General features: G+C 42.2%; 1 protein-coding gene across 1 annotated transcript in view; it reads left to right on the forward strand.

Annotated features, from left to right (window-relative positions):
- Nucleotides 1-13,547, forward strand: part of MED28 (mediator complex subunit 28) — a 35,017-nt gene extending 21,470 nt beyond the window's left edge. The window contains exons 2-4 of the mRNA XM_069202250.1: nt 1,386-1,452; nt 4,469-4,581; nt 13,136-13,547. Coding sequence (XP_069058351.1) covers nt 1,386-1,452; nt 4,469-4,581; nt 13,136-13,333 — 378 coding nt within the window. The 3' untranslated portion in view covers nt 13,334-13,547. The remainder of the gene's footprint in view (nt 1-1,385; nt 1,453-4,468; nt 4,582-13,135) is intronic.
- The last annotated feature ends 2,351 nt before the right edge of the window (nt 13,548-15,898 follow it).

Raw genomic sequence — 15,898 nt, forward strand, 5'->3', positions numbered from 1 at the left:
CCTGTGTGTTTTGAGGCTCTGTGTACAATTTCCTTTTATTAAACAAACCCTTCATGCAATATGTGGTTGTGCTAGTTGCAGAAGGTCTTTCGTTGCTTTGCAGTGTTAGTGTGACATTGGGACAGACTAGACATAATAAAATGGGGGAAATCAGGTAACCAAGTGTTTTGGAAGATACTGCAGTTAAGTTACTGACTTTCAGCGAGCTGAGCAGTATCTGGTGGTGAAGCTCATTATTAGTCAGTCTTGTTCAGAGGACAAGAGTAAAGAAGCTGCCGATGATGGAAGCATTGGTCACCATGCTAGCCATTGAAACAGTGAGGGTTACAGGAGAGTCGAGAATCAAGAACAGGAGTCTAGAATAAGTGCTGGAATAGCACTTTTTGTTGGGTACAGGATGTCACCTGCATTACTTTTGGCACCTTTGAGCACACCCACTCATAAAAACTCAGTTAAAGAAATACTCTTGAATTGAAATGTTGAGGAGCAGTATCAACTTATTTTGATGCTTGTACCTCATCTGGTACAATTGGTAGTGTGTATATTTTATCAGATCGGTAGACTGGTTTGAAATGCATATTAGAACATTGGAATGCTGGGGGCTCCATTGAAAACAATGGAGTGCTGCGGGCTTTTACTGGCCGGTAAAAGCCCGCAGCGCCAACATTCCAATGGTCGCTTTGTTCACAGCAACAGCTGTGAACAAAGCCTCACGGAGCCAGAGGGGATTTAAATCCCCTCGGGCTCCCTGAACATTTTTTTTTTTTTTTTAATAGAACATTCTGCCCTGTGTGGCCTTCGGCTCGGGCATTTAATGTGGGGAGCGTGCCTTTAATAGCCGGTAGAGCCCACTACGGCGGGTTCTAAGGCTATAGTAGTCGTCGGTGACCTCGAATTTCACCTGCAGGATGAAGTGCTGATTTATCCAGTAAGGCATTTGTTTGCCCAATTTCCACTTGTTCTCACTGCATACACGCTCTTAGGAGTCACAGTTATAGCACCAAGATGCACTTAAACAAATATGGTATATGGTTATTACTTATTATCAGCTTGATCAGGAAGACTTTGTTTTAAGAGAAAGTGTGCCTTTTCGCGTCATTTTGAAAAGTGCCTGGCATCTTCATTATTCTGGATAATATTAAGTGAATCCCAACTGTTAACAAATTGGCCTGTGATCTACATCCGATCGACATGTATGTGTCCTCTTGTGTTTTCCTGTCTAATGCATGTTCTCTTTTGGAAAGCTATTGCGGTTTTTGGGAAAATTTCCTTATTTCATTGTAGAAAACAAGTTGGTAAAAGCTTGACTGCATAAATATTGTTGTGTTTATACACAGTGATTGCAGCCTCCATTTTATAAAAATGAGATGCATTTGTTTTCATAGGCATGCTTTGCTTCACTTGTGAGCCAGGACTACGTGAATGGTACTGATCAGGAGGAAATCAGAACTGGTGAGCTATCTTGTTTGCTTCATAACATTACTAAACAACTACAAAGGGCTCTTTTAACAAAATGTACTTTCTTTTATGTGGGATTTTATATTTGAATTAACGTAACAAATGTTTTTCAGAATTACTATCTGTTAAATACTTAATTGTGCATTGGTTGGCAACTGTTGTTAGTTAATGGTGTTTTTTTTTTGGTCTGCCATAAAGGCAACTTTATTGCTAGCCTCGTGCCATATAAAAGGAATTCCTTCGTGTTCTAGTACTACAACGCTTACAACGGAGCTTTAAGTTGCCTGGCTTCAGCGGTTTCTCTTTTTTTTTTTTTTTTTTTATACAGTTACGTCTGCTGGACCCTTCTGGTCGCGGGAGTACATAGGGTGTTTCATTGTGTACTGGGTCTACAGCAATTCAGTTGGTAAAATAGCGAGAGAAAAATAGGTATCTAGGAAACCTATGTCTTTCGTAGATGGGCACAAGACATTGAGTTTAGAAGTAGTGGTTATTTGCACATCTTTGAATTTGTGGGTACCCATATTAGCATTTGAGTTAGAGGGCATTTCCCAAAATGACTTTCTTTTTACAAATAGCCTTATATTTGGAAGGCGCAAATGCAGAAAATGACAATTGGCAACAACACTTTTCCACTATTCTGTGTTCCTCTCTAAGTCTTCCGATTTAAAAAAAAAAAAAAAATGGTACAGCACTTGTGTGGTAGGCCTAGTGCCCGTGACAGGGAATGACCTAAAACGCAACATGGACACACCACATTTTCCCACTGAAAACTGAGCCTTTTTTTTTTGTTTTTTTTGCAGTGTGCCTAGCTGTGGATTTTGGGACCTAGTTCAGCCGGCACCTAGGGAAATCTAGCAAACCTGTCCATTTTATTTTTTAAAACTAGACACCCAGGGGAATCCAGGATGGGGTGACGTGTGTGGCTCTCACTTGGTTCTGTTACCCAAAATCCCTTACAAATCTCAACCTTTGACTTAATAAGCACATTTTAATCACATGTCTGTGATGGAAAGTTCTGGAATCTGTGGGAAGCCACAAACTTCCTTCTGTTTAGCATTCCACCATGTCACCTGATAAAAATGCTACCTCATTTGTGTGGGTAGGCCTAGCGCCCGCAACAGGAAACTGCCCAAAACATATTGTGTAGAGATCAGTATTATCTATCACATTATAACCTGGTTTTTGCAAGAGCGTTGAGGCTCCTCCAGCGTCGCATAAACTGAGTGACGGGGAGAAGTTGAAGGGAGACAGGACCTCTCCAATTTCTTCTTCTTACCTGTACCTGAAGATCTTGAGGAAGAAGAATAGTGGTGGCTTCGCGAATGATCAAGACCTTCCTCTCAAGTGAGACCGGGACCACTCTGAGCACGACTTCAGGTCATGGTCGCGCTCCTGGCACCACAAACCTGATGCGGATCAGTCACCGGCATCATGCGGTGACAGTCCTCGCACGGATTGAAACCAGTCTTTGGTGACATCCTGGACGCACCAAAAAACTCGACATAAGGTTCTAAGTCAGTCAAAAATAGACCAGGGTAGCCATCACAGCACCACAGTGCCTGTGGAGTCGACCGACGCCACCTACTGACACGCAAGGGTATTGCTTGAAGAAAAATGTCCAGATACAGTCTGACGCCTAGGGGAAATTCTAAGGTAAGGAATTTGTAATTAGAATATGTCTCTACCAGATATTTAGTTACCAAAGGTAAGTAACTTGTACTATATGTATATATAAATTATTTACATAGTTAAGGCTTCTTGAATGTTTATTAGTTGCTTCGAAGCTTGCATTTCCCCAAAAAGATGTCTAACTGAATTGTTTCCTGTAATCATGGTGCTGAATTAGTTTGCACACTATTTGACTTTTCCTTAGCAAATAAAGTTAGCTTTTTTGTCTTTCTTTCATTGCGGGTGACGAAATAGGCTTTCACAATAGCAATGCTGATCATAGACCATTAATCAGCTCACCTTTGCAGGGTCACTTAACCTTGATGCAACCATCTGCCAGTGGATTGTTGGGCCTTGTGGTTTGTAAATGTTAACAACCCTTGATGGCAATATAAGCCCACATTACATTGTTTGGTGTTCTATCTACACTCTCTTCAAGAAGCTTTGAGATAGCCCTCTCATCCATTGGTCTTGTCATTCACATGTTTTCCTCCGCCAACTATACTATGGGGCACTAGATCAGTCCACTTCAGCTATTGGCTAACGTCACTGTGAGTGACATCATCCTACTCTGTCTCAAGGAAGATATTTGCACACCGTTATTCCCACTAGTGCCACTGATTACTATTGCAGTGTGTGACCAATAAAGAGCCTGTAGTCCCACTTTTTTTTTTTTTTTTTTAAGTAAACTCAAGATGGCCTTTTAGTGCCCACAACAATAATGTTTTACAAAAACGATGGCAGCAAAGCAAGCACTGACAAACCAAAAAGGCTGGCAGGCAATGGCATACCTATTGGCTTTGTCAATGCTTGATATATTTTTGTTTTTTTCTGGAAATATTGTGTGAAGTGAGGAAAAATATTTAATCATCTTGTTCAGGTGTTACGTTTTGTAGCTATTTTCTGAAGAATTTAAAATTAGTTTGCGAAACGACACACTAAAAAGCTGCATGAACAAGCTACAATTGTACATATGCCTGTAATGCACAATATTGTGCATTTTACATCAGACATGTGTTCGTTACATTGTAGGCCATGAGCTCAAGTGGAGGATACAAAGCTTTTATAATTTGAACTTGCGTTTAAAAAAAAACGGTTTCATTTTTTTTAAATGCCTTGCACTTTTTTTCAACCTCATGAATAGGCTGAATAACCAAGTACAAATCCTATATTGATTGGAATTTTTATGATACTGTGTATACCTTGTAAATGATTATAAAGATAGTGAATCAAAATGGTACTAATTAATCCTAATACATTTGTCTCTGGTACCCTACACAATGATCAATGAAATGAGATGGATGATATGTAACAATGTACATTCTTTTTTCTTTTGCAGGGGTAGATCAGTGTATTCAGAAATTCTTGGATGTTGCAAGACAGACAGAATGTTTCTTCTTACAAAAAAGATTGCAGCTATCTGTCCAGAAACCTGAACAAGTTATTAAAGAGGTATGGTGGGGGATGAAAGAAGTATGCTGTGTAGGCGTTTCCTGTAGATTTTAGGGTATGTAAGTTCCATCTGTTTGAATGTCTACCTTCAACCACAGTACTTGTGTGGTTCCGGTAAGAATTCATTGACATTAGGTAGTTAATTTTAATTTTCTACCCCAAATCTAGAATTTTGGCATTCATAAAATAGTGTTTTTTTTTTTTTGTCCTTCAAGCTGTGGGCCAGACATGAGTAAAATATTCTATGCAGGTTTTCATGCTGTCATTGAGGAGTTAAATACAATAATAAACATGGGTAACCCTTGGCTCTTTTCACTGCTTGTAATGTTCTTTTTACATATCCTATTGTGAATGTTTCAATTTGTTTTGTATTTTTGGTGCTATTTAACTTATTTTGTGTCTCCATCCCTGACAAGGCTGGCACTAGGAATATTGTATTATATATATTATTTGGATAGGACCCTTACTTTGGAAAAAGTGGCCATAATTTTTCCAACAATTTAAGTAAACTTGCATACTTATCTTCATAAAAATCAATGCATAGTGGACATTCCTATGTGGGATGCTGTAGACAATTGGGAAGACATTACTCAAGAGAGCCTCAGGTTTCTTAAATCAGTTTCTTAGAGAATTTCAATAAAGTAAGTAATATGCACAAGATAACTAGCAATAATGTATTTCTTTATTGATTAACTTTTGTGCAGTTTGAAAAGTTCGGGGTGGCTAAACACATTACATAGAGCTATTGTTTCTCGTACGTAAAATGTGAACACAAGATGAAACCGGTCATATGGGAATCAGTGACATTAAAGACAATACAAGCTATATATGGTGGTGGGGGAGAGGAATCAAATCGAAGTTATGCACAGAGCAGCAGTACAAAAAATGTTGGAAAGATTGTGTTCTGACTCCACTATTTCTTTCAAAATGTGCATTTAAACTCTTTCTACAGCTTAAAGAATGTTATTTCTACTATGAAAATGAAAAGTTTTAGACCTGCTTGCATCATATAAATCCACTTTCTAGTGTTTTTGTTATAACTAAAATGTATCAGCTAAAGATAATTGAGCTGGCGCGTTTACTTTCATGATGGTGTCTCCTCTTGCGAACTTAATTTAAACATAGTTGTCTGCAGTTGTTATTTTCAACAATCTCTTGATTAGGCCCAATAAAAATCAAGATTATAGGTTAGAGAGGAGCTTTTCCATGAATATCACAGATTAGTTCATGCCAGCCAGATTGCATCATTTGCTCTGCCTAAGAGACAACCATCAGAGTGGCCTTAACAAGTTGCTGTTTATGTTCAGGAGGGTTGTATGACGGAACCACTCATGCCATTACCATACATGGTTACTCCAGTCATTACAACAGCTACAACACATTCAATTATGACAATTGTTACCATGAATATGCCTTTACCACGCAGGCCTTTACAACAAAACTCTCGTTGTAGAAGCATGTTTGAAAAAGGCATACCTGTGGTAAAAATTAAATTGGTAGGTGTGTGTGTGTGTATATATATATATAATATATATTTTACCCTAAACCACTTGCGCTAAAAACCCCTTACCACTCAAACCCATACCCACCCTAAAAATACCCTTACCACCTTAAAAAAAAAAAAAACTCGTACCGACCCTAAAAAAGGTCCTTACCACCCAAAAACCCATACCCAACCAAAAAATAGCCTTACCACCCAAAAACCATACCCACCCTAAAATTACTCTTACCACTCGTAAACCTATACCCACCTTAAACTCTAGAAAAGTGTCTCATAAAGTAGTAGGAACGAGTATTCGGGCCGGTGGCAACTCTCTAACTAGTTACTCTGATGCCGTACATGGGGTTTATTCTACTAACGGGCGGCACACGACCGGGCCCGTCTCGCGTTTCCCTGTTGCCACCGGCCCGAATACTCGTTCCTACTACTTTATGAGACACTTGGTTCTAAAAACTCAGAATCTTTCCACATTTGTGCTTACATGCACACTATGGATAACGATACTCTTCCAATTGGAATACTTTCTTTGCCCTGAAGAAGCCCATGTTTATAGGGCGAAACGCGTTGGCTGTTTGTCCTTGTGAATTTAATGGTGTATCAAGTAAAGCCTTGTGGAAGAAACCAACAGATCCTTCGTATTATTTGCCTGATTACATTGGACTCTCTGCATTTATTATTTATTTGACACATTGAAGTGGTGCACCCCCGTATTGTGTTTAATTATCGGGGTTTTTCTTTACCCCTTAGGCCCTTTTGTGCAGCAGTGGAGTTGCACACCACACGTGCTCAAACTAGATATTATTGTACAGATTGCAACGTATTGGAAAACAATAGGGATTGGTGCGTTTTCCTTGGGCTTGCTGCACTTTGTCTGTTCAATATATTTAATACTTACTTGTAAAACTTTTACAACAAATATGCCATTGCCATTCATGCCTTTACAATGAAGTCCATTGTAATGGCATGCGTGGTAAAGGCGTATTGGTTGTAAAGGCATACGTGGTACTGTCACGTGCATGGTTAAGCCTGCGTGGTAAAGCCATGCCGGGTTTAGCCTTCATTGGAGATTGTTTCCTGTTCCAGAGCTGCATTAAGGTGATAGGATATAACTACTATGCTTTTTCAGAACAGCACAACGGATCCATGCTGTTTTGTAAATGGGTGTAATGTGGGCACCATCTCTGGTGGAGAGTGTTAGACTAAGTTTCAATAACCACTTTAGAATTCCTTCTGTGTCCTTTTTAGCTTTCTTCACTGCCATACTGTTCGTATTCTGTGTGGTTGGCATTCACATTGTATGCACTAGGCTAGGATTTTAATTTTTTAAAAATAGGCATACTTTTTCTTAATGTTTCTTTTTTAATCGACAGCTCTGGCAGGAGGCACACTCAGCCCTTTCGGTCCTGCAGGACGTTGTGGTTTGAGCTATCCCAAGGATCCAGCACCTTAAGTGGTATTGCTTTGATATCTCTTCACAAGCTGAGGAATCTGTGGTTAGGAATATCGGAAGAACAAGTTACTTACCTTTGGTAATGTTTCTGGTGGATACTCTGACTGTAGATTCCTCACTAGCCATCCTACCTTCCTGTTCCATGGAATTAACACTTTCTTTGTCTTTAGAAAGGTCCCAACGTATACCTGTGGTGTAACAACCCTGGTGGTGCCGGGGGCCCCTGAGCTCCGGGGTGCCACCTTCCCACACTCTGCGCAGGAAGCGGGCCCTTGGCCTAAAAGCTCATGACCTGGTCCCGATTGTCAGGGGGTGGCTCAAGGCCACCGTAGTGAGCTGCACACCTTTAAATCTGATTAAGGGCTCCGTGCCAGACGGTACAGACCGAATTTTAAAAAAAGCTGACTTCAGCACACAGAGGTGGTGGCTATATTTGGCCTCCGCATCATTTCTGGGGCGTAACCTTAGCTGCACACTGTCACCTATTGGCGCATGAGGAAATTCTACGGATCTGGTCTGGCTCCTGGAAGGTATTCATAAGGTGAGTTTGGTGCAGTTAGAGTATGCATTTGAAAGAGCAATACCAAAGGTAAGTGGTTCATCTCAGGTCTGGTAGGCTTCCCAGTGTATTCACCCTGCAGGCTCTCACGTGTGCCTAGGTTAACCTATGCTATTGTTCTCCATCCGTTTTTTCAGGATTCCGACTGCTATCTCCTGCAATTACCCTTTCAAGACTCCACCACATGCAGTTGCCCTGTTTTAGGGTTAGTCTTGAGTAAGCTTCTCTTTGTGGGCCTGGATTGCCCCTACAGGGACCAGTAGTCCTCAGATTGCCCCAAATGTAAAGCGTCTGCCTGTTGGGGGATGTCCTGGGCTTGACAACGTTTTACCTTCCCTCCCAGTCCTCCCCTCGCACTTATGGATCCCCCCCCCAGTCTTCCTCGGTGTACAGGCCTTCCGTGACTTCCCATTTTCCACCATGCTTGCACAGGTCATTTTCATTTGTATGACTCGTTATGTGTTCAGCAAAAGTAGTCAACCCCTGGGCACTGCCACTGCAGGCCCCGAGTTCCATTTACTGGGGAAAGTCTCTCTCTGACCCTGCACTTCCCCCATCTGAGCTCTTGAGTGGCAACCAATTCTGAATAGGGATTGCTGCCGAAAGCTCACCTTACACTGGTGGTGCTCATATTCTGTACCCCTGGGGGCCCCTGCTTGCTTCACTACCGCAAGTGACTTGCCTACTTACCATTCATCATAGAAGGGTCGGTGGAGAATGGGCCTCTGAATGACCCCATTCCTTGTTCTCGCCCACTTGAGGGTGCACATAGGAGACCAAGTTGCTCCTACCCTCTGATGTGAGGGTAGTGTTTGCTTGGCATGTAGGATTCCTTTAAAGGGAAGGGTATGCCCAGACGTGGGTCCCTTGCTCACTGTGCCACTGGATTCAAGCTAGCCTGGCTGATTAAGGGTGATACCCTGACACCGGTCCCAGGATTCATGTTTCCGGTCCAGGGAGGACCTGGCTTGGCAGTTCGCGCTGGACTGTTCCCATGAGGAATAGGGTCAAGACTGATTTGCATATGGCTGGGTCCAAACTAGGGTGGCATGGTGTGCAAAAGAATGATGGATTAAGCCCAGATCTGTGAGTGTTTGCATTGTTCAGCACTCAGTCCTTCATCCTTTTTTTGTTGCTAATGATTCCTTTATAGGCCAGTCCTTTTCATTTTGGTATACACAACTGTGTGCCACCTACTTCCTAATGCTTAGATTCAAAATATAAAATGAGCTGTTTGTTTTAGTAGAACATTTTCTGACCTAATCGGCAATAGCTTTGCAGTTCTAGCAAATGTAAACTTTTAACTCTGCCTCCATTTTCAGCCATAGATTATAAAGCTTAACTGGGGGAAAGTCGGGGACAGAAATACTACCAGTATTCCGCCTTTGCTCTTAAGCAGATTGGCTGGGATGGCTTAGACCTGCAGAATTGTGAGAACTTTGAGAAGTTGATGGTGCTAAAGTATTTCTCCTCTGTTTGTCAGAAGGCAGCTACAGATAAAGATAAAGATCTTGTAGATGCAACAGCAGTGATTTTGCCTATTTTGGCTTCATTCAGATGTCTAGGAAGCGAAACCTGTCATTTGATGGTAAAACACCTCTGTGACTTTTTATTCCATATCTTTGTCAAGAAAGAGCAGTTACTTTCTGAGATTTGAAATCTGAGATCAGCATTCCGTCTGCCCTTTGACTGAGCTTAACACCAATAGATTTCACAACAATAGGTCCTGCTAGAGTGGGAGAACCAGCTTTCATTTCAGAGGCTCCACTTTGACCCTTACTTAGACAAGTAGATGACCAAGGCCCAGTTGAACAATGCCTGACATGTGAATCTTCCACTCATTTGTAACATTCTCCTTGATCTGGTATTTTTCGTAGCCCAAAAGCAGTCCTGTGTGCTCCCATCTCAGAGGATAATCTTGTAGCAGAAGATGTAGAGATTTAAGAAATCATTGTGGTTCCAGAAGCTTTTGTTGCTTGATATGCAGATCTAAATGGTTTGTTTCCAGCCAGGTGCTAGTGTCTCTTAATTAATGGCCTCCAGGGTTAAATCCTCTGGAAGGACACAATTTTAAGCCGCAACTGCTGCAGTTTCAGTGACCACACACACTTCTCAATGTCTTGGGATGCCTGTGGAGCTTTCTGCACAGTCCATCAGACTCGTAGCCTCTGGATGCTGAAGGACGTATCTATAAAATCAACCACATGGAGCTTTTTAGGCTTGAAGTCTTTACTTCCTCTCATCCGATGGAACATTGTCAACGCTGTCATGACACCACTGCAGTGTTTAATTAAAAAAAAAAAAGTAGGGGTGAACTCTATTTTACTCTCTGCACACCCTTGTAGTTCAGATGTGAGGCTGTCCTCTGATCCAAATGGTTACCTCAGTATCCACCCAGGTTTAGGAGAAGATAAGTGTTTAAGCAAACTTCCTTAGGAGGCCGCATCGTACACCAGACAAGTGGGATTTCAGTTGGGATGTTCTTTAGAATGAAGCTAGAGCTTCTCTAGAGCAAAACAGTTTGCTTAGAACAACACTCAGTTTTGTGTTTTGCATTCCACCTGAGATTGGAAGTAAATCATTGGCAGCTGTTCTTCTGAATTGGTCCCCGAGATTTTTAGTTTCTGGGCTTCTCATTTATTAGATACTTTCTAGTGGCTAAATTCTGGACACTCCAAACATTTGTTAAGGAATTGCTAGCTAAGGTTCACTTTCCGCTGCTTTGTTAGGTTCGCCATACCATTACAGAACTGGAGGGGCTGGTTCAGGAAAGGGTAGTTTTTACTTGCATTTCAGTGTATTTTAAGTAGATGTAGCCGTCCTGTATGCAGCTTGAAAGGATTCCACTAGACCGAAATGGCAATTAAAATAGAAACCCTTTGTCTCATTGGACACGACATAAAGCTGGTGTCCTGTTTCTCTCGTTGCCTCAGACATTACAAGATGTCTGTATGCAAAAAGACTTATTGTCCGCTTATAGTAGAGCCTGCACATTTTTTTATTTTTAACATTGGTTGGCTTTGTCACTTTCATTTGTTTGCTTTTTTATTTGTTAGGTTTTGTGGGCTTGCCTTCTCCTATTTGTGTCTCTCTCACCTGGAAAATGGCCTCTACTTACGTCCTTTCACTTATGTTTCAGATGCTGCCTTTTTCCTTTTTGTTTTAAAAACTCCACCAGAGTATGTTTTCTAGCTGTCTCCTTAGTGCATTTCTCTTCCCTTTGTGTTGCTGCCTCTCGTCTGTGGGTTTCTTCCCCCTCCCCTCTTTTGTCCACGTTTCTTCTCCCAAGCACCACTTGACTTTTTCTGGCCTGTGTGCCAGGCTGTTGGTTTTGGGACTGGTGCGCTCTCTTGGCGCACCACCTATCTTATGAAAATAAACCTTTTGTGAGGCCCACATCTAGGGTAGGCCCTGGACAGCCCAGAGGGCAGACTACAGTGTATTTAAAAGGTTGCACATGTACTGTTACGCTCAAAATGTCCTTGCAGTGGAAAAGTGCCTGCAGCCTCTCTGGTCACATGACTGGGTGTAGTTGGGATTTGTGTATTCCGTCTAGACAGCCACACATTCTGAGAACTTGGGTGTGACTGGATGGGACATCACTGGCAGGATGGGAGGGAGGAGTTGAGCCTAGCCTTTCTTACACTTGAATTGCCTGTATCTTGTCGCCACACGAAGTGCTTAACAACCCTGCATTATCAATTCTGCCTGTTTGCAGGTGGGGAGGGGAGGTAGAGAAGTCCATGCACTTCAAAGACACTATCTAGGAGCTTCTCCCACCGTGCAGACCAGGACATGAGGTATAAAAGGAGGAGCTCTGACACCACAACTTCAGCACACTTCAGGACCAGTGGATACTTTGCTAGAAAGGACCATTGTTCTGCTATAAGGACTTCCACTGCTGGGTTGTTGTTGCTGTGAAGGAATTGCTCTGCTTGCCTGCAGGACTCTTGCCTGGGTTCTAAGGAATGAATCTACATCTCTTGAGCCCAGAGAAACTTCAAAACCTAGTTGGCTGGCCTCCTGATCAGAAGTCGCAGGCACATAACAGACTTCCAGCAACCTTGAACACAGCACCTGGACTCTGCAATCTTGGAGTCCTGCCCTCCCAATTGGTGCCATTGCAGCCCTGATCTCTTGGAACTGGGCTTGAAGGTACTCCTGTCAAGCCAAGCTGTGGTCCTTATTGGAACAGACGCATAGCCATGCAAGCCCTCACCACACAGCTGCCAGCGTCATCAAAATCTATGCAGTGTGATGCCAAACCCCTCAGTCTCTCTGCACAGCTGCAAGCTCTTCTGTACCGAAGCGAGCTTTGTCGCACAGCTCCTCTTAAATGTTGCAAAGCTGTACAGCTCCTCATACAGGTGCAAAGTGATGCCAGGCCCCTCAGAGCCTCACCGCACAGCTTCCTCAGTACCGGTGCCAGACACTGCCAGGTCTTGCAAACCGCCCACCAGTATTTAAGGTACTTTAGTCGGTGGACCTTTTGGATCCCTATAGCTGGCCTGCGGTCAATCACGTTTGGCCTTAACTTTGACTTTGTCCTGGGGCGGCACGACCAAATAAACTGTTGTCACTTTTTAAGTGCTATTTTTACCTCCATCTTTAAAATTGCATATTTCAGGATCTTCTGTTTAGAGTTTTTTTGTTTGTTGTTCTGGTCTTGGTTTATTTATTACATTAAGCTGTTTTTCCACCCTGGTATGGAATACTTGTGTGGTGTTTTCACTGTTTTACTGCTGGAAGTGTTGCACAACTACTTTACACATTGCCTCTAAATTAAGCCTGACTGCCCTGTGCCAAGCTACCAGGGGGAGTCACAGGTTAATTGGGGGGGAGGGGGAGGGGAGGCTGTTGCATATGCCTTTCCCTTACTAAGCTTGTGTTTGCTGCTTGACCAAAACCCACACCCCAGTCAACCAGACCCAACGTAATCATCCTTAGTTTCACTTAGTGCTTCTCGTTTTTACTACTTTCTGCTCGTAAAGTGGAGGCTAGTCTGGCATAGTAAATTGATCTTTTTTTTTCCATTTTGTTGTAGGATGTTTCAGAACTAAGAAACGAATTGCTTCGTAAAGAAACATTGATTCAGAAACACCTGACAAAACTTCGAAACTGGCAGCAGGTCCTGGAAGATATCAACGTGCAACACAAAAAACCACCGGAAATGCCCCAAGGTCCCTTGGCATATCTAGAACAAGCCTCTGCTAATATTCCAGCTCCTTTGAAACAAACATGATCTTTTCTAATACCAGCATTGAGCTTTTGTATGTTAGGGATACACTGAAATAATACGCCTGCTGCTTTTCTTATTCACTCTGTGTATTCCTTACGAGGTAATTTTGAATTCAAAAGGAATTTGTATAATATCTTAAATGTTATATATTACTAGTGTTGTGGACTTTGTTACATAAACAGTTTGTATTTGTAAATAAAATGTTGTATTTATTGAACATGTGAGTATCTCCATGTATTCTTGTTTCTTACCAGATTAGTGTGATCACTAAATCTAGATTTATGGTTTTTGGGGGAGGGGGGGGGGGTTAAGTTTATTTTAACTAAAGGTTAGCAATAGTTGGAGTGCTCATCGCTGTCAGAACAATGTAGATACTTTACTTCATCCGTGTTTCTGGTGGAAGTAAAATATTTTCTAAACTTTCACCAGACTGTAAACCCCCTCCCCTCCAAAATAAGTTAACAATTGAGATTTTGAAGTGGGGGGACGATTAGCTATACATAGATATGGTACTTTAAATAACATTCCCTAACCCCAATGTTCATGCATTGTGGAGAGTATTTTATTGTACAGTTAATGCCACGTTATTATAGCACTGTGGTGCTGGGTTTCTGATAACATTGGCCAAGTAATCCTCTCTGGAGTTTAGGGCGAGTGGGGGAACCTCAACAGGTTTCAGGTCTTTATTTTAGCAAGAGCTAAACTCTTGTGACAAGGTCTAAAAGAGGGCCACTCTGATACCAAAGAGTAGAATTAAACTTATCTTGACTAAAGATAAGATGGAGGTAAAAAAGTGCATGCCAAAAATCTACCTGGCAAAGTGCCAAATGTTCTCTTGGGCGTGACTGTCAACAAACATTAACTGAGGTAGATAAGAGTCCAATTACACGTTATGGCCTTAGGGATAGTCCTGTCTGTGTGTGTTTTTTTTTTTTTCTTTTGTTTTTAAAGACCAGGTGGATTACTGAAACAGTACTCAGTTGGTCCTAAGGTGCTATCCTACATGGGACTGCATTTCAGAATTTGCCAGCTTCACTAAAGTTTTTGCAGTGCCTGGGGCAAATATGGGAAGAGAGGCACGCATTGAAGACACTGGTTAAACTGGCCTTTTAGGGTTAGTGTTATCAATTCAACCAGAGAGATCTCGAACTGTGGGAGCTTGGCAGATTGTTCAAACTGTTCCAGAATCATGCCGATCTGCTCTAGTCAGTGCAACCTGAACACAAGCCATTTGTGTGACAGGAGACTGCTTCCTGGCTATTCCTTGGGTGCAGAGGAGTATGGGGAATAACCTATGGAGATGGGTTGGGTAAGGTACAGGTTCTTACTGTTTCCTGTCTAAATGTTAAGGAACTGATGCACAACGTAGATTGTGCGCTTCTGTTTGATCTTCCTTGGTCTTGCTCTGCGGGTGATACAACCCTGGCCAGATACCCAGGTTTCCCCTCTCAGTGACATTCCCACTCTTTCTGGGAAGGAGTCACCTACTAATAAAGGCAACTGGTTGATCCTGGCCTTCAGCATTCAACAGTTTCCCCAGCCCCATGATCAGAAGCATCTGTTTGGACAATACGCTCTCTATTGAGAGCAGGTGCTGAACACTTAGCTTCTTGCAGGGTATCACAGGCCATCTGGCACTCTTCAGTGTATAGAACCTTCTTGGTTTTTAAATTTATTTTTTTAGGTGAGTTATGTTGGGAGGGGGGGCTACAGTGGTGCCATAACCCTCTATGAATGCACACTCAGAAACCAGGTCCATGCAGGTCCTGAGCGTAAATGATGAGCTGCAAAGCAGCCCAGACCTAGATTGCGAAAGTTCTGCAGTTGGTGCTCATTCAGTCATAACTTGTACACTCCTGGTTTAAATAGGCAGCCAATTAGGCTAAATCAGGTTTCTCTGTGTAGTGTAACCTCTGGGATAGCACCCTTGCTGAAATCCTGCACCACAAGAAGGGGGGGGGGGGGGGAGAAGTAGAAGTTGTGTTTGTACTGTAGACAAAACTCATCCATCTTCCTAACGCCATTGTTAGGTAATCCAAATAATAGGTGCACAGTAAATGTTCAAACAGCCTTTTGCCCTGCTCGCTCACGTTGATGCTGACTAAGCATTAAGCCAGCAAGGACTCTGCAAGTTAATTTATTAAGTAAAAAAAATAATAATACGAAGGAGGTCTAGTCTTCCTGAGCATCTGCACGTAATTTACAAAGGCTGCCGGTGGACAGCTCACTCTGTGACCATAGGCAACTAAAAAAAAAAAAAACTATCCATATGCTACAATCAGAAAAAGGGTTAAAGTGAGTGTTTGCTGCCAAAGTAAAACATTTACTGGTAAACTTGCGTGCCAAACATCTCGGGCTAGCACAGCTGCCCTGTTTCGGGGACTTTGGTCCATGCAACTAATGAGTTGAATGAGGGGAATGTAGCGGGACTGGTTTAAAAAATAAAAAAACTGCACTACAGAGTTTTAAGTAACCGGATGTGACTGTAAAGAATGGAAAATAGGTTTTCCAAAGTTCTTGCATGATGGGTTGAGTGAGCATGCCATTAAAAGGCATACATTGTTCGAC

The sequence above is a fragment of the Pleurodeles waltl genome, chromosome 1_2 (assembly GCF_031143425.1).
Source record: "Pleurodeles waltl isolate 20211129_DDA chromosome 1_2, aPleWal1.hap1.20221129, whole genome shotgun sequence".
In the NCBI taxonomy this organism is placed as follows: domain Eukaryota; kingdom Metazoa; phylum Chordata; class Amphibia; order Caudata; family Salamandridae; genus Pleurodeles; species Pleurodeles waltl.